The sequence below is a fragment of the Schizophyllum commune genome, assembly GCF_000143185.2.
Source record: "Schizophyllum commune H4-8 unplaced genomic scaffold SCHCOscaffold_8, whole genome shotgun sequence".
Lineage (NCBI taxonomy): Eukaryota > Fungi > Basidiomycota > Agaricomycetes > Agaricales > Schizophyllaceae > Schizophyllum > Schizophyllum commune.
In genome coordinates this window covers 1,834,157-1,850,539 of record NW_026089545.1, presented here as the reverse complement: position 1 = coordinate 1,850,539, position 16,383 = coordinate 1,834,157, and the positions used below count along the sequence as shown (strand labels likewise).

At 55.7% G+C, this 16,383-nt stretch overlaps 8 protein-coding genes across 8 annotated transcripts; 4 read left to right on the top strand and 4 right to left on the bottom strand.

Annotated features, from left to right (window-relative positions):
- The first annotated feature begins 327 nt into the window (after positions 1-327).
- Positions 328-2,802, top strand: SCHCODRAFT_01129508 (MFS general substrate transporter). The gene is made up of 12 exons (XM_003029994.3): positions 328-548; positions 607-857; positions 908-952; positions 1,002-1,061; positions 1,114-1,126; positions 1,177-1,280; positions 1,338-1,378; positions 1,435-1,613; positions 1,666-1,812; positions 1,864-1,985; positions 2,043-2,419; positions 2,518-2,802. The coding sequence occupies exons 1-12, from the start codon at positions 431-433 to the stop codon at positions 2,594-2,596; spliced, it is 1,536 nt and encodes a 511-aa protein (XP_003030040.1). The 5' UTR covers positions 328-430; the 3' UTR covers positions 2,597-2,802.
- Positions 2,657-4,729, bottom strand: SCHCODRAFT_02349812 (Aldo/keto reductase). Its single transcript, XM_003030405.2, has 9 exons — positions 4,461-4,729; positions 4,206-4,403; positions 4,105-4,140; positions 3,972-4,054; positions 3,853-3,922; positions 3,376-3,795; positions 3,097-3,315; positions 2,906-3,033; positions 2,657-2,851 (listed from the first exon to the last, which is right to left on the bottom strand). The coding sequence occupies exons 2-9, from the start codon at positions 4,269-4,271 to the stop codon at positions 2,818-2,820; spliced, it is 1,056 nt and encodes a 351-aa protein (XP_003030451.1). The 5' UTR covers positions 4,272-4,403; positions 4,461-4,729; the 3' UTR covers positions 2,657-2,817.
- A 258-nt stretch (positions 4,730-4,987) lies between these two features.
- Positions 4,988-8,839, bottom strand: SCHCODRAFT_02601119 (DNA mismatch repair protein; the record flags this gene model as incomplete). The annotated part of the gene is made up of 18 exons (XM_003030406.2): positions 4,988-5,220; positions 5,277-5,560; positions 5,611-5,702; positions 5,755-5,963; positions 6,025-6,206; positions 6,257-6,320; positions 6,370-6,544; positions 6,602-6,724; positions 6,789-6,926; positions 7,042-7,134; positions 7,186-7,293; positions 7,343-7,404; positions 7,453-7,570; positions 7,621-7,802; positions 7,852-7,944; positions 7,996-8,353; positions 8,404-8,750; positions 8,803-8,839. The coding sequence occupies 18 exons, from the start codon at positions 8,837-8,839 to the stop codon at positions 4,988-4,990; spliced, it is 2,898 nt and encodes a 965-aa protein (XP_003030452.1).
- A 375-nt stretch (positions 8,840-9,214) lies between these two features.
- Positions 9,215-9,660, top strand: SCHCODRAFT_02632457 (uncharacterized protein). The gene has a single exon (XM_050345712.1). The coding sequence runs from the start codon at positions 9,402-9,404 to the stop codon at positions 9,597-9,599; it is 198 nt and encodes a 65-aa protein (XP_050199327.1). The 5' UTR covers positions 9,215-9,401; the 3' UTR covers positions 9,600-9,660.
- A 1,258-nt stretch (positions 9,661-10,918) lies between these two features.
- Positions 10,919-11,571, top strand: SCHCODRAFT_02507423 (uncharacterized protein; the record flags this gene model as incomplete). The annotated part of the gene is made up of 4 exons (XM_003029995.2): positions 10,919-11,167; positions 11,226-11,282; positions 11,336-11,458; positions 11,515-11,571. 4 exons carry the CDS (start codon positions 10,919-10,921, stop codon positions 11,569-11,571), a joined length of 486 nt encoding a protein of 161 aa, XP_003030041.1.
- A 1,472-nt stretch (positions 11,572-13,043) lies between these two features.
- Positions 13,044-13,635, bottom strand: SCHCODRAFT_01319709 (uncharacterized protein). The gene is made up of 2 exons (XM_050341441.1): positions 13,616-13,635; positions 13,044-13,565 (listed from the first exon to the last, which is right to left on the bottom strand). The coding sequence occupies exon 2, from the start codon at positions 13,509-13,511 to the stop codon at positions 13,200-13,202; it is 312 nt and encodes a 103-aa protein (XP_050199326.1). The 5' UTR covers positions 13,512-13,565; positions 13,616-13,635; the 3' UTR covers positions 13,044-13,199.
- A 386-nt stretch (positions 13,636-14,021) lies between these two features.
- Positions 14,022-14,375, top strand: SCHCODRAFT_02750377 (uncharacterized protein; the record flags this gene model as incomplete). The annotated part of the gene is made up of 3 exons (XM_003029996.2): positions 14,022-14,028; positions 14,079-14,155; positions 14,208-14,375. 3 exons carry the CDS (start codon positions 14,022-14,024, stop codon positions 14,373-14,375), a joined length of 252 nt encoding a protein of 83 aa, XP_003030042.1.
- A 137-nt stretch (positions 14,376-14,512) lies between these two features.
- Positions 14,513-16,013, bottom strand: SCHCODRAFT_085505 (uncharacterized protein). The gene is made up of 4 exons (XM_003030407.1): positions 15,937-16,013; positions 15,751-15,889; positions 15,604-15,685; positions 14,513-15,553 (listed from the first exon to the last, which is right to left on the bottom strand). The coding sequence occupies exons 1-4, from the start codon at positions 15,950-15,952 to the stop codon at positions 14,561-14,563; spliced, it is 1,230 nt and encodes a 409-aa protein (XP_003030453.1). The 5' UTR covers positions 15,953-16,013; the 3' UTR covers positions 14,513-14,560.
- Positions 16,014-16,383: the final 370 nt, after the last annotated feature.

Here is a 16,383-nt window from a genome sequence, read left to right as displayed (position 1 = left end):
CTGTGCACTGTGGCATATTCTATACACCCCTCACGAGATCCCTGCCTGTTTGATCACACGAGTCTAGTTCGGAACGATGAAGGACGACCGGCAAGGGCTCGAAGTTCATTGAAGTTGAAGTGTGCTGCAGTCGATCGGCCATGATCGACACGTGGGTGAACCCCGCATCGTTCCCCGCGTTCCCAGCGCCGATAAGTGCCCGCTGACAGAAATTCCAGTTCGACTCAGGCTGAATTCCAGTTCTTACCTAACGTCGTTAGTAACACAACAGCGTCGAGATGACGCTTTCGACCACTCAATTCCAGTTCGCTATCTCCGGTGACGCTCGAGAGGTGGATCATCTTCGGTGACGCTCGCCTGCCCCCGCTGCATATAAGGGGCCGAAGACCTGAGCAAGAGAGTCCTGCGTAGCATCACGCCATCCAGCGAGATGGAGAACATCGAATTGTCCAGGGTCTCCACAATCGTCGAGTGCTCGCCAAGCGCGGAGAATTGTAGCTTGTCGGGACGAGGGGGAGAGGTCAGCAGTGCTTTGGAGACGGGCTTGGGTGCGGCCCAACACCATATCGACGACTTTCCGTGCGCTGACGGGCGATTCATGATCAGCGAAAGGAGAGCAGGGTGTACATCCTCCGGCACCAGTCCTTTCGAAGCCGATCATATCCACGCCTCCTTCAATCCATCACGAAATTGCACCCCCAGCAGACAGCGACAGCCCTGGCACCCCCACGAGAACACCCAAGCAGCGCCGTGCGGCACTGACCTACTTTGGAATCTGTTGCTTCGTGCTTTTACTGCAAGGATGGAACGACGGCGCCCCTGGTGCCCTCCTCCCCACCATGCAGGCGCGCTACAATGTGAGTCTTCATCATACACGCAATATCGACCTATACTGATGCCTCTGTAGATTGGCTTCATCACAGTGTCTATGATCTTCATATCGTATGCCGCCGTGAGCGCCAGGACTTCGTCAAGCTACTAGGAGTGCTCAATCGATATAGGGCTACATCGTCGGAGGTTTCTCCAATGTCTACCTCTCTGACAAGCTTGGGTTCGGAAAGGTGAGCTCGCGGCTGCTTCGCGACTACGAGCGTCTTCTGACGCCTTGGACAGACCATGTTTCTAGGTAGCGAGGCCACTCTGAACGGAGATTTCTGACGCCCATGCATCGATCAGGTTCGGTTCTCCAGTCCATTGCATATATCATGCAAATCCCTGCACCCGTCTTTCCGGTGTTTGCTGTAGCGTTCTTCTTTGCGGGCTTTGGCCTTTCTCTGCAGGTCGGTCGGTATACCTCGAAATGTACTCGACCCTTTTCATCTGACACGTTGCTCTAGAACGCTGGATCGTCATCGTTCGTCGGCGGTCTGAAAAATCCGTGAGCGGCCTATCGCTACACTTCTGCCAATTTCCGCGGCTAATTAGGCATCTCAGCTCGACCATGGTCGGCATCATGATGAGTGCGTACGGGCTCGGTGCTTTTCTCGCGCCCCTGGTCGCCACGCAATTCTCCAAGCTGGAAAAGTGGTCATATTTCTACATCATCACCCTCGGCCTGAATTGCGCCAACGCGGCCCTCATCCTTGCCGTCTTCCGGCTGCGCACGTACAATGGTACGCCTCTCGAGACATGCCTGAGACCGTCAGTGCGACTGACCACTTGCAGAACTCATGGCCTCGGCGGGCTACGAGCAGCCTGACGCGGGCAGCGCCAATGAGACGAGCAAATACCGTCAACTCATGCGTTTGCCGACTGTTCATCTTACGGCGCTGTTCTGCTTCATCTATGTTGGCACGGAGGTGACGCTTGGCGGTGAGTCCATCGCGCGTTGGTATGGTGCTGCGAGACTGACATGCTGAACAGGCTGGATCGTGACGTTCGTCATTGACGAGCGCGGCGGTGGGAGCAGCTCCGGTTACCTATCCTCTGGCTTCTTCGGTGGCCTCGCTCTGGGCCGCATTCTGTTGCTTTGGGTGAACAAATGGGTAAGCGTCCGCTGTGTAGGACGTGCTATGGCTTTTGACTGACAACATTTCCGCCAGGTCGGCGAGAAGCGCGTCGTCATGGTTTACACCCTCATCTGCATCGCGTACGTCCTCTTCTTCCCATTACACCTTCGCATCCACATCTCCACCTCCCCTCATACACCCGCTCACGTTCTCACGTTTCCCAGCCTCGAGGTTACTGTCTGGAAGATCCCTTCCCTCATTGAGAATGCCGTCGCCGTTGCCATCATCGGCCTCCTCCTTGGGCCCATGTACCCCATCATGGTCAGCCAGACGCGCAAGACGCTTCCGCCCTGGCTCCTCGCCGGCGGCCTCGGGTGGATCGGCGGAATAGGGCAGTCGGGCTCGGCGGTGCTGCCGTTCATCACGGGCGTGCTGTCGTCGAAATTTGGTATCAGTTCGCTGCAGCCGTTGTAAGTGTCGGTGTCCCATTTTATGCTCATTGTGTGCTTGGGTTGTGGTGGTGGTGGTGGTGCTTGGGCAGTGCATATGCTAACGAGAGCCTTCGCAGTGTGCTGTCGATGCTGGTGGTTATGGGCGGGACGTGGTTCTCCATTGCGCCCAGGGCGACGCTGCGGAGGCTGGACTAAGACAGTGACATGCGAAAGCTCCAAGTAGACAGAATGCGACTGTTCCCCTTTCCCTGCGACTTGGCCTTGCTAAATCTTTGAAGCACTTATGACAGAGGACCAACTACGTAATTCCCTTTGGCCAAAGCTTTGACACTACCTAATCACGTACAAATTTACATATGAAAACAAAGAGCCATCCGCTGAAGTCACGTAGAAATGCGCCACTAACATCCTTCCTTTTAAGGGTGGCCTCGAACGGGCTTCGGCACATAGCTAGAGAAACGCGTCAGCGAGATAGTAGCCCACGTAAAGCCGAAAGCGACTCACGGCTCTTCCAAATATCTGGCTTCCTCGTCGGTCAGCTCACCATCTACGATGCCCTGATCAACGCGCTTGATCGAGTTGAAGCCGACGATAGGGCTGTCTACGGTGCGCGCAACCCATGCGAGTGCGACCTCCAAGAGATGTCAGACTAAAAAAGTACAAGATGGTGGAAGATGAACCCATCAAGTACGGACCTGAGACATAGCCCAGCCGCGCTTCTTTGCGACCTCATCGACCCGCTTGATGATCTCGGCGTCAATCTCGTGTTGTGTGTTGACCCCATAAGCATTGAAGGACTTCCAGCGGGGGGTATCCTCGGCATTGAGGGGACGGGCGAGCGCGCCGCCGGACAAGGGCGACCAGGGAATCAGGCCGATGCCATGGTACTTGCAGTACGCTATCATCTCGCGTTCCTGCCAATAGATCGCGTGAGCACTTCGCAGACAAGTGGTCCGGAGCATTAGGCGACCCACATCCTCGCGATAGAGCAACGAATATTCACTCTGCATGCTGACGAACTTCGTCCAGCCGTGCCGCTCGGCGACCTCGTTGAGAAGCGCGAACTGCCAGGCGCGCATCGAGCTTGCGCCAATGTAGCGCACCTTGCCAGCTTCGACGAGGTCGTGAAGCGCCTTCATCGTCTCCTCCGGTGGCGTGTCCGGGTCAAAGCGGTGGATCTGGTAGAGGTCGATGTAGGACGTATTGAGCCGCGCGAGCGATTCCTCGACGGCGTTGAAGATGGCCGCGCGGGAGAGGCCCATCCAGTTGACGTACTCCCTGCGCTGGCGCCAAACCGGGATATGCGAGTGTGTGAAGATATCGTGGTCCGCGCCCTTCGCAGTGAGGCCATAGCACTTGGTGAGGATGAATATTTCGTCACGGGGAATTTGGTACTGGGATTATTTGGTGAATGGCGTCCTGAATGGGAAGGAAAGGAGGGGAAGGCATGCCTTTTCAATGAACTTGGCAATGACGCGCTCCGAGTCGCCGTTCGAGTACACGTTGGCGGTATCAATAGTGCTGCCGTGCTGTCAGTGATATCCCTGCCAGATGAAGCCAAGGCCCGCACTTGATCCCACGATCCCATGCAGCCTTGAGGATGGGCAGGGCGCGCTCCTCGTCCAGCACCCATTGTGTTGACTCCTCTGTCGCCTTGGGTTCGAATCAATGCTTGCTTGGAAGTCTCTTTACCGGCGCCTTACCGCCCATTTGGGGTTCCCGTAGCTCGCAGCGCCGACCTGGAAAACAATTGTCGGAGGGTATAAGTAACGCACACACCGATATGGTGGATTGGAGAGCGTACAATGGGGACGGAGATACGCAGACCGCTCTTTCCAAGCTGCACATATTTCGCCGAGGGTGCTGACATCGTTCAAGTGGAAAGGGCGAAGACGCGCCGCGATGCTTTGTTTCAAGACAGCGCAGTCTGCTGATCCCCACTTTATAATGGCTACCTGCCAGTGGTACGGTTGGCTACCCGAGGCATCGATGTGAGCTCTGACTACAGGGAGTATGTTAAGCCCAAGGTCCCGTAGATCGCAAGGGCGTGAATGCTTGCCTGGACTGTTATCACGATGCTACCCTGCGATTGGACCCTATTGGACAGCAAACGAAGCAGCAGTGTTGGCACTGCTGTGATGGACTAAATCACGCAGAATACGGGTCTCTACCGTTCTCCGTTGCGGAAATGCGAGTTATGACGGCTCCTGTCCGACGGCTGAGGATCCGGGGCCGGACAATCAACGATATCGTCAACTTGGATAGCAGCTCAAGTTCATTGTGATGGTCAGAAATCCTTGATCGACCACACAAACACGGGAGGACAGCGAGCTGAGTCCGTTGTCCATGCAGGAGGAAGTACGCGCGAACTTGCTAAACAATGAGAGTCAGGTTCGAACTTTGATGCTACTGTATTCGACCGTGTCCGCAAATCGCTCACCATGACCGCGCTCGGAAATACCCGTATCTGACTTCAACACAATTCAGCTTCTCGGAGCGACAGAAGCAGAACGTATTGCGAGACTAATGGTACAGTATGATGATGCCTCCAAGAAAACTAGCAAGAAAGATGTCCGGAAAGCCCCCTCAAAGCGCAGTGATCACCTTCTTCAGCCACTCGTTCCCTTCTATCTGCTCCTTGTGTGCGTTGACGATCTTCTTCAGCTCCTCCAGCTGCGCCTCGGGCGAGTCATCGACGTCGGCCATCTCGACGTCCTCGCCGTCCGGCTCGCCCGCCCACTGCTTGAGCAAGTCCTCGACGATCTTGAGGCCTTCCTCCGTCACCTCGGGCGGAGCCTCTGGTGCAGAGCGTTTGTCCTCTGCAAGGGTGGTCAGTACAAGGCTATGCACAGCACATACAACGTAAGCAACTCACCACTCCCAAAGTCCTCCAACTCGTCTGCCTTGCGCTTGGCCAACTTCACGACGTTCTCCGGGAAGTTCGCCAGGCGCGCAACGTGGATGCCGAAACTTTGGTCGGATACGCCCGGCTCGACCTTGTAAAGGAGCGTGATGTCGCTGGTGTCGCCGGACGAGTCCCCGCTGACGTGCGCGACGACGTGAAGGTTGGTGACGTGTGGGAGTTGTTGGTCGAGGGCGGTGAGCTCGTGGAAGTGGGTGGCGAAGAGGCAGAAGGCGTGGATCTGGGAGGCGATGTGTCTATAGAGGGTTAGCCGGTGAGGCCAGCAAGAGAAGGAGAGTAGCCATACTCTGAAATCGCCCATGCCAGACCGAAGCCGTCGTAGGTTGACGTGCCGCGTCCGAGCTCGTCGATGATGATGAGCGAGTCCTTGGTGGCTGACTACCCAAGAAGTCAATGTCTAGGCTCAATCGGGGAAGTGAAGTGCACCTACCCGCAAGATCGTCGCAGTCTCCAACATCTCTGCCATGAACGTCGACACGCCCTTCAACTGACTGTCACCCGCGCCCACACGACATAGCACGGAGTCAAAGATCGGCAGCGTCGCCTTATCGCACGGTACAAAGCACCCCGTCTGCGCCATGAGTGCGATGACGCCCACCTGCCGGATGTACGTCGACTTCCCTCCCATATTCGGGCCAGCTATGTGAGGGTCTCATTGAGCACCCTATCGAGCACATAGATAAAGCGCAAGTGAACGCACTGATGATCTGGAACTCGCTCTTGTCCTTGATCATCTCGACGTCGTTCGGTATGAAGTTGACCTCGTCCTGAACCTCGAGACACGGGTGGCGCGCCTCCTTGAGGATCAAGCTGCCGTTGCCGCGCTCCACGACCTTGGGCTTGACGTAGGTGACGGGCGCGTTCACGGAGACGTGCGCGAAGCTGTGTAGACGCTCAGTAGTGCACAGGCGGTAGTGACGAGCTTCCCCTACCTAATGATCACGTCCAAGTGCGCGATGACACTATCCAGGGATTCCATGACCGAGGTATATGTGGCTGCAGAGGTTCGCTGAGCGGTTTGAAAAGCGCAGGTCGACCAACACACCTGCGATAGCCACGATCTCCTTCACAAGCCCGCTCTGCTTCCTCGAGTACGCCTGCGTTAGCTCCTTGTGGTCCGCCGCGGCCGTCTTCAGCTTCTTCGTCACGAAGTACACCCCGCTCTTGTTCGTCGCCAGCTCGATGTACTTGTCCTTCTTATTCGTGATGCCTTTGGCGTCCTGGCGGGAATGTCAGTCTAGTCAGAAGGGGTACTGAAAGTACATTTAGGTGCTCACGTTCTTCGTCAACCGGAAGCAGTAGCCGTACGTCGGGTTGTTCTCCAGATGAAGCTTCTTGTCAAGCTCGATGTTCAGGTCCTCGCCGACTCTGCGATGTTCTTGGTCGAGTTTTTCGGTCGCCTGGTGCGCAAGTGAACATGGCAGCGCAAGCCAGTATGAGCGCATCGCGGGCGAAGACACTCACCTCCTGCAGCTTATTATGCAGCTCCTGCAGCTGCTCGTCATAATCCGGCTTCACGACGTAGTTATGGTTGTCGAGCTGGTCGAGGTCGAGCGTCTGCTCCACCATCTGCGAGTACTTGGACAGGCTGGCTTCTTTGTCCTATACAGATCAAAGTCAGTCTTAGCGGTAGGTCGGTAGGAGGATGAATGGATGGAGGAATGGGTGGATGGAGAAACGGGTGAATGGAGGATGAATAGACGGATGAACGACGAACCCGAAGTTCCCTGAGGTACGTTTCCTCGATCAAAGCTTGGTGCTCTGGAGTCTCCGTCCGCACGGCTTCCAGCGCCTCTATCATGCCGGGTAGCTGGTAAGGCGGTCAGCGACGGCGCACTGCAGAACGGAGGGTGTACCTTACCTTTAGGATGACTTGGTATACGCGCACGACATTCTCCAATGTCGCAAGCCCCTTCTGAAACCGCCGTCCCAGACGGTGCATGTCGGGCATCATCTTCAAGTACTCGTCCTGACCAGACAGATCAGCGAATACAAAGATCAAACGCAATTGGGCGAACCTGCAGCGTCTGCCTCGCATTCGCGTCATCGAAGAATATTTGTACGAGTTCCTGCCGTTTTTCTGCGTGGGTTCAGAGATGGGGATAATGCCGTGAAGGGACCGACTCACGAATCTCATGCAAGTTGACGAGCGGCTGCTTGAGCCAAGTCCCCAGCATCCTAGTACCCTGCGCTGTCTTGCACTTGTTGAGCAGGCCTAGCAAGGTCGTGTTCTTGTTGGACTGGCCCTGTAGTCGCTGTGAGAACGATGGGTGAAGACACAGAGAGGGCTACGCACGCTTTGCCCAGTCATATCAACCAGGTTAAGCGCTCGCAAGGCGCTTGCGTCTAGCTTCATGTACTGCTCCAGATCATGCGTACGGATTGTCCATGCGTTGTGGTTGGCAGGGTCGGCGAGGAGGCTGAGGTAGCCGAGCAATGCGTTCAGTGCGCCTTTGGCGTTCGGCAGGCTGAGTTCGGCTATACAACAAATGTGAGAGGACGGTCAGGCGCTCATCGTTGTACTTACGAATGGTTGCAGTGGGATCGGCTGTTGAGGTCCCGGGGGTTGCTACCAGCAAGCGCGGGACATCGTCCGCAACGTTCTTATCCCTGAACTCGCCTTGGAATGAGAATGAGCTTTGATGTCAGAAGCAATATGCGGGACGCTTACTGGGCTTGCGCTCCGTGATCACGACACCACATCGGTCCAGCACCGACCGCAGCTTGTTCAAGTCTAGGTCGCGCTCAGACGTTCCACTCGACGTGCCCATAGGGATAACAGCCTCTTTCACGCCAAGCTGGATGATGAGGGACTCTGTATTGGAGTAAAGTTCATTGTCCACGAAGTCAGCTACACCGAGCTCCCGCAGGCTCGTGTCGGCGTAGGCGACGCCGACTGTCTTCAGCTTGGTCTTGCCACCAGCCGCGGGCGTGCTTGCAAGGGTGATCGCCATGACGATAGGGGCAGTTGTCATGTCCGAGTTGGTGAACAGTATGTCTTCGACTTGCTGCAAGTTTCCTGGGGAGGCCTGGATGCGCATGAGCGACGGTTCGTTACTTATTTCGAGCGATCGCGCACCTCCTTGTCCAGATGGAACTTTGTCGCGCGCTTGCCCTGGCCGCTCTCGGGGACGTATATCTCCACTTTCAGTTGCTTCACGGTGAGCGCATCTCGTAACAAGCTTTGCGCGACAGTGGTCTTCAGGTGGACCGTGGGTAGGCCGGTCGCGCGTCCGCCATGGCCTAGGTATTTGATGACAGAGTTGGTGTGGAAGACGTAGTTTGCGACGAAGAGGGCGTCTGGACCATAGCAGGAGTAAAATTCGTCGGGGCCCTGGCGATGGAAGAGGCGGAGTGTGCCCGTCTCGGGCGATTTCTTGGGGAGATGTGAGAAGAAGGAGACGAATCCAGGGTCAGTAGTCGAGTCTAACAGGATACTCAGTCAACGTTCCCTGGAATTCGGTTGAGGGACACGCACCTGCAGCTTCCTGGTCGTCTTTTCCCCTGCCGTACATGATCGTCGCGTAATGAGGTGCACGACGCGTCGCGTCACACACCGTCACGCGTCCTTAGCGCTCGGCAGTTGCCATTCGCGTCACTTGTCTTCGACGTTCATGTTCTCCTGCCGTTTTCTGGAAATACAATCCTGCTCGCGGCTTCTACTTCCATGGTATACATCTGCAATCCCGTGGATATGCACACATGACGTGGCCAAAGCGGCTTGCACTGAGGGGGCGAGCCGGAGAAATGAGAGTGCGTGCCGATACCTACCTGAGTGGTCTGCGATCGCGCTATCCGTGCCGCATACTGTACCGGTATGTATGGAGGCAACCGGTGGGGGGTGCGTTACGCTAACAACCCTCCGCTAATAGGCAACTGACCCTACGTTAGGCGTTACGGTTAGTTGAATAAGCAACCAGTCAAGGCAAATTTGAACATTTACTAGGCTAAAGTAGACGTACAGCAGCAGGAAGGCTCCGATGTGGCACTTACGACACATATAGCCTGTTTCCCGAGCGAAAAAGACCGTCTGGGCAGCGCCCGGGAAATATTCGAATTTTCGTCGATTTTTGCGCGATGGCAACCACCCCCTCCGTTACGCGTTACTTTCTTCGAAATAGCCAACTGTTTGGGCCCGCGTTACGCGTTACGGTTGCCTCCATTCATACCGGTACAGTAGTCGCCCACCTTCTTACGTCGCAGAGCTACTGGCTTTATTTTTTTTGTTGCTGGCCTACGCAACGTATATCATTCTTTCCCGCCCCCGACACATAGACGCCGTTATATCCTCTGTACTGCACCAAACCTGAGCCTCGAACCTCCCAAAGCGTCGCAGACCAGAAGGGACGCGCGTCGGTCTCCTCCATAGACTTTTCCCCGCATTCGCGGGTAGTGTGCTGAAAATGCCACCGGAATGGCCAGCTAACACCGTCAGGCCTCACGAACGTCGCAAATGGCAATCCTTTGCCGACTACATACCCGCTGCTGCATGTAATATTCTCAGGTGCGCCCTTTTGACCCGACATCGAAGCTGAATATCAATAACATTGACAATGCATTGTTCAGTTCAGTACCCATGACACCCTGCGGCTTTCTCTGTCTAGACCTTGGCGCGAAGAGGAAATCAGGGCGTACCCGCGCCCTGCAGTGCATGACTATAGCAGCTAGCTCCAGCAGGCCCAAAAGGACGGCCTCAGGGATCCTCATCAATCCCAGGCGATGGAATCTTCGACGAGGAAACAGGTCAGCCCTAGATCGTCAGTACGGCATTACATCTTGCTTTTAGCACCAACCTCCTCGGCTGGGATCGGTAGGAGAAGCAGCTATGCACTGTGTCTGTGGCTCATTGTGCCGCTGCATGCAGGGCATGCTCCTCAGTAGCCGGACGTAGAGAGGCGCTCGTGAGTCACACCTACCTACTCCGAACAATAACTCACCGCACGTGGTAGCGGCATGCCACGTTCTTTCCATTATGCGTCGGTTCCGTCTCCACTGCATGAATGTTGAACTCTTCAGTGAATCAAACGGGCGAAGTGCGCCTGGCGACCGGTCCTCCGGCGGTCGGGAACGAGTTGTGCAGAATTACCTGAGCGGAAGCCCTGATTTCCGCCTTCCTAGGCTGGGGTTCCATACCCAAGATGCTTTTGAAAGCCGAATAATCAGGCGAGGCTTGAGTTTATGTGGCAGATAGCAGTCAGTCCTCCTCTGCTGCGAGTGCTGACCTCGGGACCGTCCCTTCAGCTTCCCACCATCGAGTCACAGCTCTCGCATCGGACAATGGGTGCACAGTATAGTACTTCATTTCCGCGGATGACTACCAGCTACACGAGGATTACATCCGGCCTTTGGAAGATCCCCTGCGTCACGCACGAGGTCGGTCGACCTCTCGCTTATTCTGGACAGAAGGCCAGCCGCTAACGCGAGGTTAGATCGCAAACAAGGTCGTGATTCATGGGAGTGCGGGTCCGTGTCCCGGTGCACGCGCCTCGCCATATAAAACCATCCGGGCCTCGCGTCGCTGGCCTTCTCTCTCACCATCGACACCGACTTGTCCTCGCCGCTCGTTTCGCCCGGCTTCTCTGCTATCGATAAGTATGCTCTCGCAGCCCTCACCCTCGCCTTCGTCTTCCGCTTCCACCTCTACCGCCGCCTCGATCTCCACCGCGCCCAATCAGACCGACATCGATTTCCTGGACCTCAGCGATGACGAGGAATCCGAAGAGATGTACCCCTTCAACTACTATCCCGACGAAGTTATGCCACGCCGCCGACACGCCTGCTGCGCGCGCTGCACGAACGAGCTCCAACCATTCGACTTCGACGATGACGAGTCCGATCGCGAGGTAGGCCTCACTCATCCTAAGGCTACCCCGAGAGCGCGACGTGCTGATGGACTTCCAGGCGTACATCAACATCCCTAGCCCCTCCGCCAACTACCGCATCATCCTTGACATCCTGGTAGGTCATTTGAGCCGTATCTATGGCCATCGCATCGCTAACCGCACGCGAAGGGGGGCGTTAAGCGAGAACCCGGGCCCGCCGAACTGCGCGTGGCCGTCGACCAGAAACACGACCTTTCCGCGCCCCGCCTGCGTCGCGCCAAGAGCTTTTCCTCCTTTTCGTCCCGAGTGGCGGTACGTCTGCGATGGCCTGAATTATGTCAACCAGCAGGCTTATCACACTCGTCCAGGGGCTAGCCCATACCTTCGCTAAGAAATTACGCCCCAAACGCATTGTCGCCCACTAGGGCGTCTCGTCCCCCTTCACACCTGCTCATCGTGCTTCCCATCCCATACCATGCCACATACTGCCTGCATCTTCCCACTGATTTCTTGGACACGGCACTTCTTGGCTTAACCACACGTTTCCTTTCTTGCATGCTCCATGTACTCACAGGCCCACTTTTGTTTTATGTATCATACCGACCGCTGCCAACGATGTCTATGCCACTGGATTGGCGGATGCACTCATTCTCTGTACCAACATCCAATTTCTCGCGATTTCTACTTTACCGTACACACTGCTACTCATACCACAACCAATCTTTACTGCTGTCATTTACATCTGCAATTGATGTTCGTTTACAAGGAATATTCAGAGTGGTATATGGCTCGCTCAAACGGGGTTGGATGGCCCACTAGTAATTCATCGATGGGAGATGGGGGTCGCCGTCGTGGTGTGTGCTGTCGCAGGAAGGTGGGTGATGTCCTACTCCAATGTCAGGTCGGTGACTATGTCTCTCGCAAGGCTGCCACGCACCTACGGAACGCGCCGACAGGCGCTCTAACGTGCAACATTAGTCAACTTTCCAGCGGTCCAAAGGTCGACACTCAACGCATTCCGCCGGACATACAGGCTCGAAACGTCCGGTCGTGAAGGGCCCTCCGTTGTCATCGCCATGCTACGGTCAGAGAACCACGCTACTGGCTAGGGCCACTATGTTAGGCGGTATATAGCGGTGAACGTGCATGCTTACTTTTAGCGTGGGTCTTTATGGGTCTTATGTGCGTGCATTGTGTGGCAACAGGGTCGAGCTCGCCGAAATCAGAGGAGGAGGTTGGGTGGAAGCCCCCCTGGCATCGGCTTTTATTACTTCACATGAAGCGTTTTTGCAGAGGATAGGAGCGCCCATTAGGAGGACGATACTTGCGACCGCTTCATCTAGATCTTGGATGAAGATCAAGTTGCAGCCTATGCGCTTGGACGAACGGAGAGCGGAGAGCCGCGAGCAAGATTCTACCGCACTGACGCCCAATTAGAAGATGAATGGAGAGCTTATGATAGCCCCAAACACTTACCTGATACCGCACGAGTCCGAGTCCATGGTATGCAATACTATCCCAACACGCTACACGCGTAATGTAGTAAGTCGCCGCATACATGGTAGTAGGCCACGTCACTATTTGGTGAACCCACCTACTACTGTATCAGGCGACTGAGCCTTACCCAACCAAAGCCCAGACCTGTTGGATGAATCACCGCTAGCATACCTGGCGAGCTCGATGTCCGTACCGTTAGGGTGAAAGGCCCCGTCTGCCGTACGTTGTCGTCCAGCTGTCGGCATGCCGACAAGCAGGCGGGTATGCGGCTCGACGCTGGACGAGATGGCAGCGGTCGAGGGATGATGGTCTACGTAAGACGCTTGCACACCCTGAGGTGGAATGGTTGACCATGGGGGGCATGCTGAAAATCAACGCTGACGGCACTTCCTGACGCACTTGATTGAACTGCACGAGTCTTTTACCGAAGTAGTACAGTGTCTGCCAGGGATTCCGGTAATAAGTCCACAACATGTCGAAGACAATATTCCACCGTGCGTCCGGCCATTGGGTCTGGAGATTTCGCAGATGGCAGGTTACGAGAGTGATTCAGGTATCATTGAAGGAGAGACCGAGCTTCGCTGAGGACGTACGAGGCCAGCCTGAGTGAGGGCGATGTACGAGTTCTAGAGACAGGAAGTTGCGTAGAGGAGGATTGGGACCAGACCGATGGCATATGCGGCGCTGCCTCGCGCCAGGTGCGACAAACAAGCGGCAATGACCAGTACGGAGCCTTGTACTTGAGCGCAAGGAGTCGGTTTCCTACGTAGATGCGAAGATAATATCGAGTAGTTCGTTTGAGAGCACATGCAGGAGCCTGGTGAGAGAGAGCGCATACGGAAGGTGGTTCTGTCTTCGCAGTCATCATCTCGTCTGCAGGCAAACGATCAAGGGCGGCTGAAAGGACCTAACTTGCCATTGACTACATGGAGATTACCTCTTATGCGCCTCAGAGTCAGAATGTAGACCCACCGAAAACATGTAGTAAGGAACACTGACAAGTAGTGGTGGAGGTCGGCACTCACAAGAGATCCGTCCCGTTTCCGGCAAAGTCGAGTTATCGGCAATCGCCGGCATACATATCCGGTAATGACCCTTGCCACCTCGAGTCGGCGATGCGCCTGCACGCGCGCTATCCCCCTCTTCCGCACGATGAACTGGGTAAACTTTCGGGGCTCCAGCATGCTCCTACGCATGCCCTACGTACCCTCAGACTAGCAGCTCGAAGGACCGGAAGGCCCAAGGATGCTGGGCACTGGTCAGCGCATGACGTCAGAAGCATCACCCGCTCGGAGTCGGTCAAGCGTCTTTAAGGCTCGCAACGGCACGCCTCTCGCTGAGCGCATCAACTCGGACGCCCACGAATTTCGCAGAGATCATGGGAGGTGCGTGGCCAGCCAGTCGCGATCTACCAACCAACTGACATATTCGCCAGCCGTCTTATCTTGCTTGGGCTTCACCGCGTCCGCCATATTTGCAGGAATAACGGGCTTCATCACTGCATGTGCCGGGGTGCGTCGCAAGTCACTATCCATGCTACCCATCCTGATCCCCTCTTCAACAGCTCGCCATGACCACCGCCATGTTCTTCCAGGATCTCTTCTGCGGTTGCCGCCCAGGCGAGCACATCCGAGAACGGAATGAGAAGCGGAGACACGTCCGCGTTGTCGAGCACCCGAACCACCCACTCGCGATCGCACCACTGGAAATGGCGCAGAGCCCGAAACAATAACTTATTTGTTGTATCTTCATACCCTCTCATAGTGTACTACCCGGTTCTTATAGGTCATCATCTGTGCAATGTACCATAGTCACCCCACAACCATAATACAGCGCTTGCCTTCGACTTCCCTCCATCCCTCATCCCGCTGCCTGATACCATGTCGTCTTCTATTCGCGTCAAGCTACCCACCCCACTCAGATATACAGCCCAGTCCAGCCGCTTGACTCGATATACAGACGGTCCTCACCCTCCCGATCGCCCGCATAGTGCGTCCATCGCGGGTCGGACGGCATGCCACCCTCACCACTCCCTTCCTCTACCCTCGGCTGCTCGATCGCCTGCAGTGCGCTCGCAGAGTATGTCTTCGAATCCAATTGCACCAAACCCTCGAAATCTGCGCTGCGATAATCCAGACGCACGTCTCCACCGCGCGACGAAATGTGCGTCCCTCGGATCGGCCTGTGCTCAGCCGCGCTATCCCCTATCCATGTTATGTTCGTACTTCCCTCTCCGGTCAGCGTGCTAAAGGAAACGGGGTCGCCGCCGCGCGGAACAGGATGGGCATCAATGTGCAGGTGTCCGTCTCCTCGCTGAGTCTTCAAGCTCGCCTTGTCGACGACTGCGATGGCGCCAAGGATCCCACCGCTGTATACCTCGAGCGATATCGCGTCGGCCTGCAGCGCTAGGTCGGGGAGGATGCGGTTGCGTGAGTCCATGTCGAACAGCGTCACGAACAGGGTTTCTAGACGGATTTCGGCGCCTGGGGCGAAGCGGACGTGGGTTGTACTGTGCGACGCGACGTGTAGCTTCTTGAGATTGGGCGGGACGCGCACGACCATGTCGAAGCGGGCGCAAGAGGTGTCGCCTTTGGAAAGGGGGACCGTAGTGAAGAGCATGCGATCATCACCGAGTTCAGGTTGTGGCCGGCGGACCGAAACGAGGTCGAGGAGTTGGGTATTATTGGTGCGCAAGCTGAGTTCGTACATAACCTCAGTTGCGTCCGCGTCACCAACGGCGAGTGTTATGGATCCGGCAGCATCGCCGTGGACGTCGAGGGCGTGGGCCGCGTCTTCGCCCAGAGGTACGGCGTACCTCACGACCTCGGAAGACAGGTAGAAGGAAGGTACGTCGAAGCAACCCAAGGCCGTTCCGAAATCTGTCTTATCATCGAGCACATTCTCTTCAGGCTATTACAATAAAGATCAGCCTCGAATCGCAAGGCTTTGTTTTCACTCACCGAAAATCCCCAGTCCATCACCCTAAACAAGATGTACGCAGCACATGCCAGCATAACGAAGGCGACCGCCTTACAGTACGGGCTGCGATGTGAGGGTCGTTAACCTTGACTTGATCTGAGTTCAACATGGTAGAGGAAAAGGCGCACAGTCTTCCGCGACGATCTTGGTGCTTGGTGCGCAAGAGGCCGTCGTCCAATAGCGCTGCAGACGGGCTGTCTTCCAAGTCATAGGGGTACGCGCTCGTACGCCTGCAATCCTCATCGTCGTATGATGATAGTTGACTATCTGGTCCTTCTCAGCTATGATGCAAGCGTAGTATAGATAGAACTCACAAGGATTCCGCTTCATCAGCCTCACCGTCTCCAGCAATGCCCTGAACGCGGCGAAAAAATCCAGTGTTTGTCCAGGACGGTCATTCAGGGCCATGGCTGAGTAGGAAATGAGGATGGCAGTTGGCAAGGAGAAATGAGCATGGACCTCGTCCAGCGCGCAGCACTTCAGAAATATATAGAGGGCCGACAGTCGCATCCGACCATCGCGGGAAGGTATGCATACCTAAGGGCCAACTGCCAACTGTACCCGGATGAAAGGTCGTGACAGAGTCGTCAGGGGTTCTAACATGCGAGGGAAGTCAACCATTCGATGCCTCGTCATTGAAGGAGATGTATGCGCTGGACTCGCTAACGGCCGGCCCTTGCGACAAAGGACTGATAGGCCGTGAAGCTGAACGAATGTCATTTTCATGGTATGAGAGTGTGATGATCAGACTGTTCGACACA

What these genes read in the sequence shown, in the direction of transcription:
- SCHCODRAFT_01129508 (XM_003029994.3), top strand. Translation starts at nt 431, where the DNA reads ATGGAGAACATCGAATTGTCCAGGGTCTCCACAATCGTCGAGTGCTCG. An exon ending in TCTTCATATCGTATGCCGCC is followed by an intron (nt 953 to 1,001) that starts GTGAGCGCCAGG and finishes CAATCGATATAG; the next exon opens with GGCTACATCGTCGGAGGTTT. An exon ending in ATCAGTTCGCTGCAGCCGTT is followed by an intron (nt 2,420 to 2,517) that starts GTAAGTGTCGGT and finishes GAGCCTTCGCAG; the next exon opens with TGTGCTGTCGATGCTGGTGG.
- SCHCODRAFT_02349812 (XM_003030405.2), bottom strand. Translation starts at nt 4,271, where the DNA reads ATGTCAGCACCCTCGGCGAAATATGTGCAGCTTGGAAAGAGCGGTCTG. An exon ending in TGCGTATCTCCGTCCCCATT is followed by an intron (nt 4,141 to 4,205) that starts GTACGCTCTCCA and finishes ATTGTTTTCCAG; the next exon opens with GTCGGCGCTGCGAGCTACGG. An exon ending in ACGGGAACCCCAAATGGGCG is followed by an intron (nt 4,055 to 4,104) that starts GTAAGGCGCCGG and finishes TTCGAACCCAAG; the next exon opens with GCGACAGAGGAGTCAACACA.
- SCHCODRAFT_02632457 (XM_050345712.1), top strand. Translation starts at nt 9,402, where the DNA reads ATGGCAACCACCCCCTCCGTTACGCGTTACTTTCTTCGAAATAGCCAA.
- SCHCODRAFT_01319709 (XM_050341441.1), bottom strand. Translation starts at nt 13,511, where the DNA reads ATGATGACTGCGAAGACAGAACCACCTTCCGTATGCGCTCTCTCTCAC.
- SCHCODRAFT_085505 (XM_003030407.1), bottom strand. An exon ending in CAAGATCGTCGCGGAAGACT is followed by an intron (nt 15,686 to 15,750) that starts GTGCGCCTTTTC and finishes CTCACATCGCAG; the next exon opens with CCCGTACTGTAAGGCGGTCG. An exon ending in TGATGGACTGGGGATTTTCG is followed by an intron (nt 15,554 to 15,603) that starts GTGAGTGAAAAC and finishes TTATTGTAATAG; the next exon opens with CCTGAAGAGAATGTGCTCGA.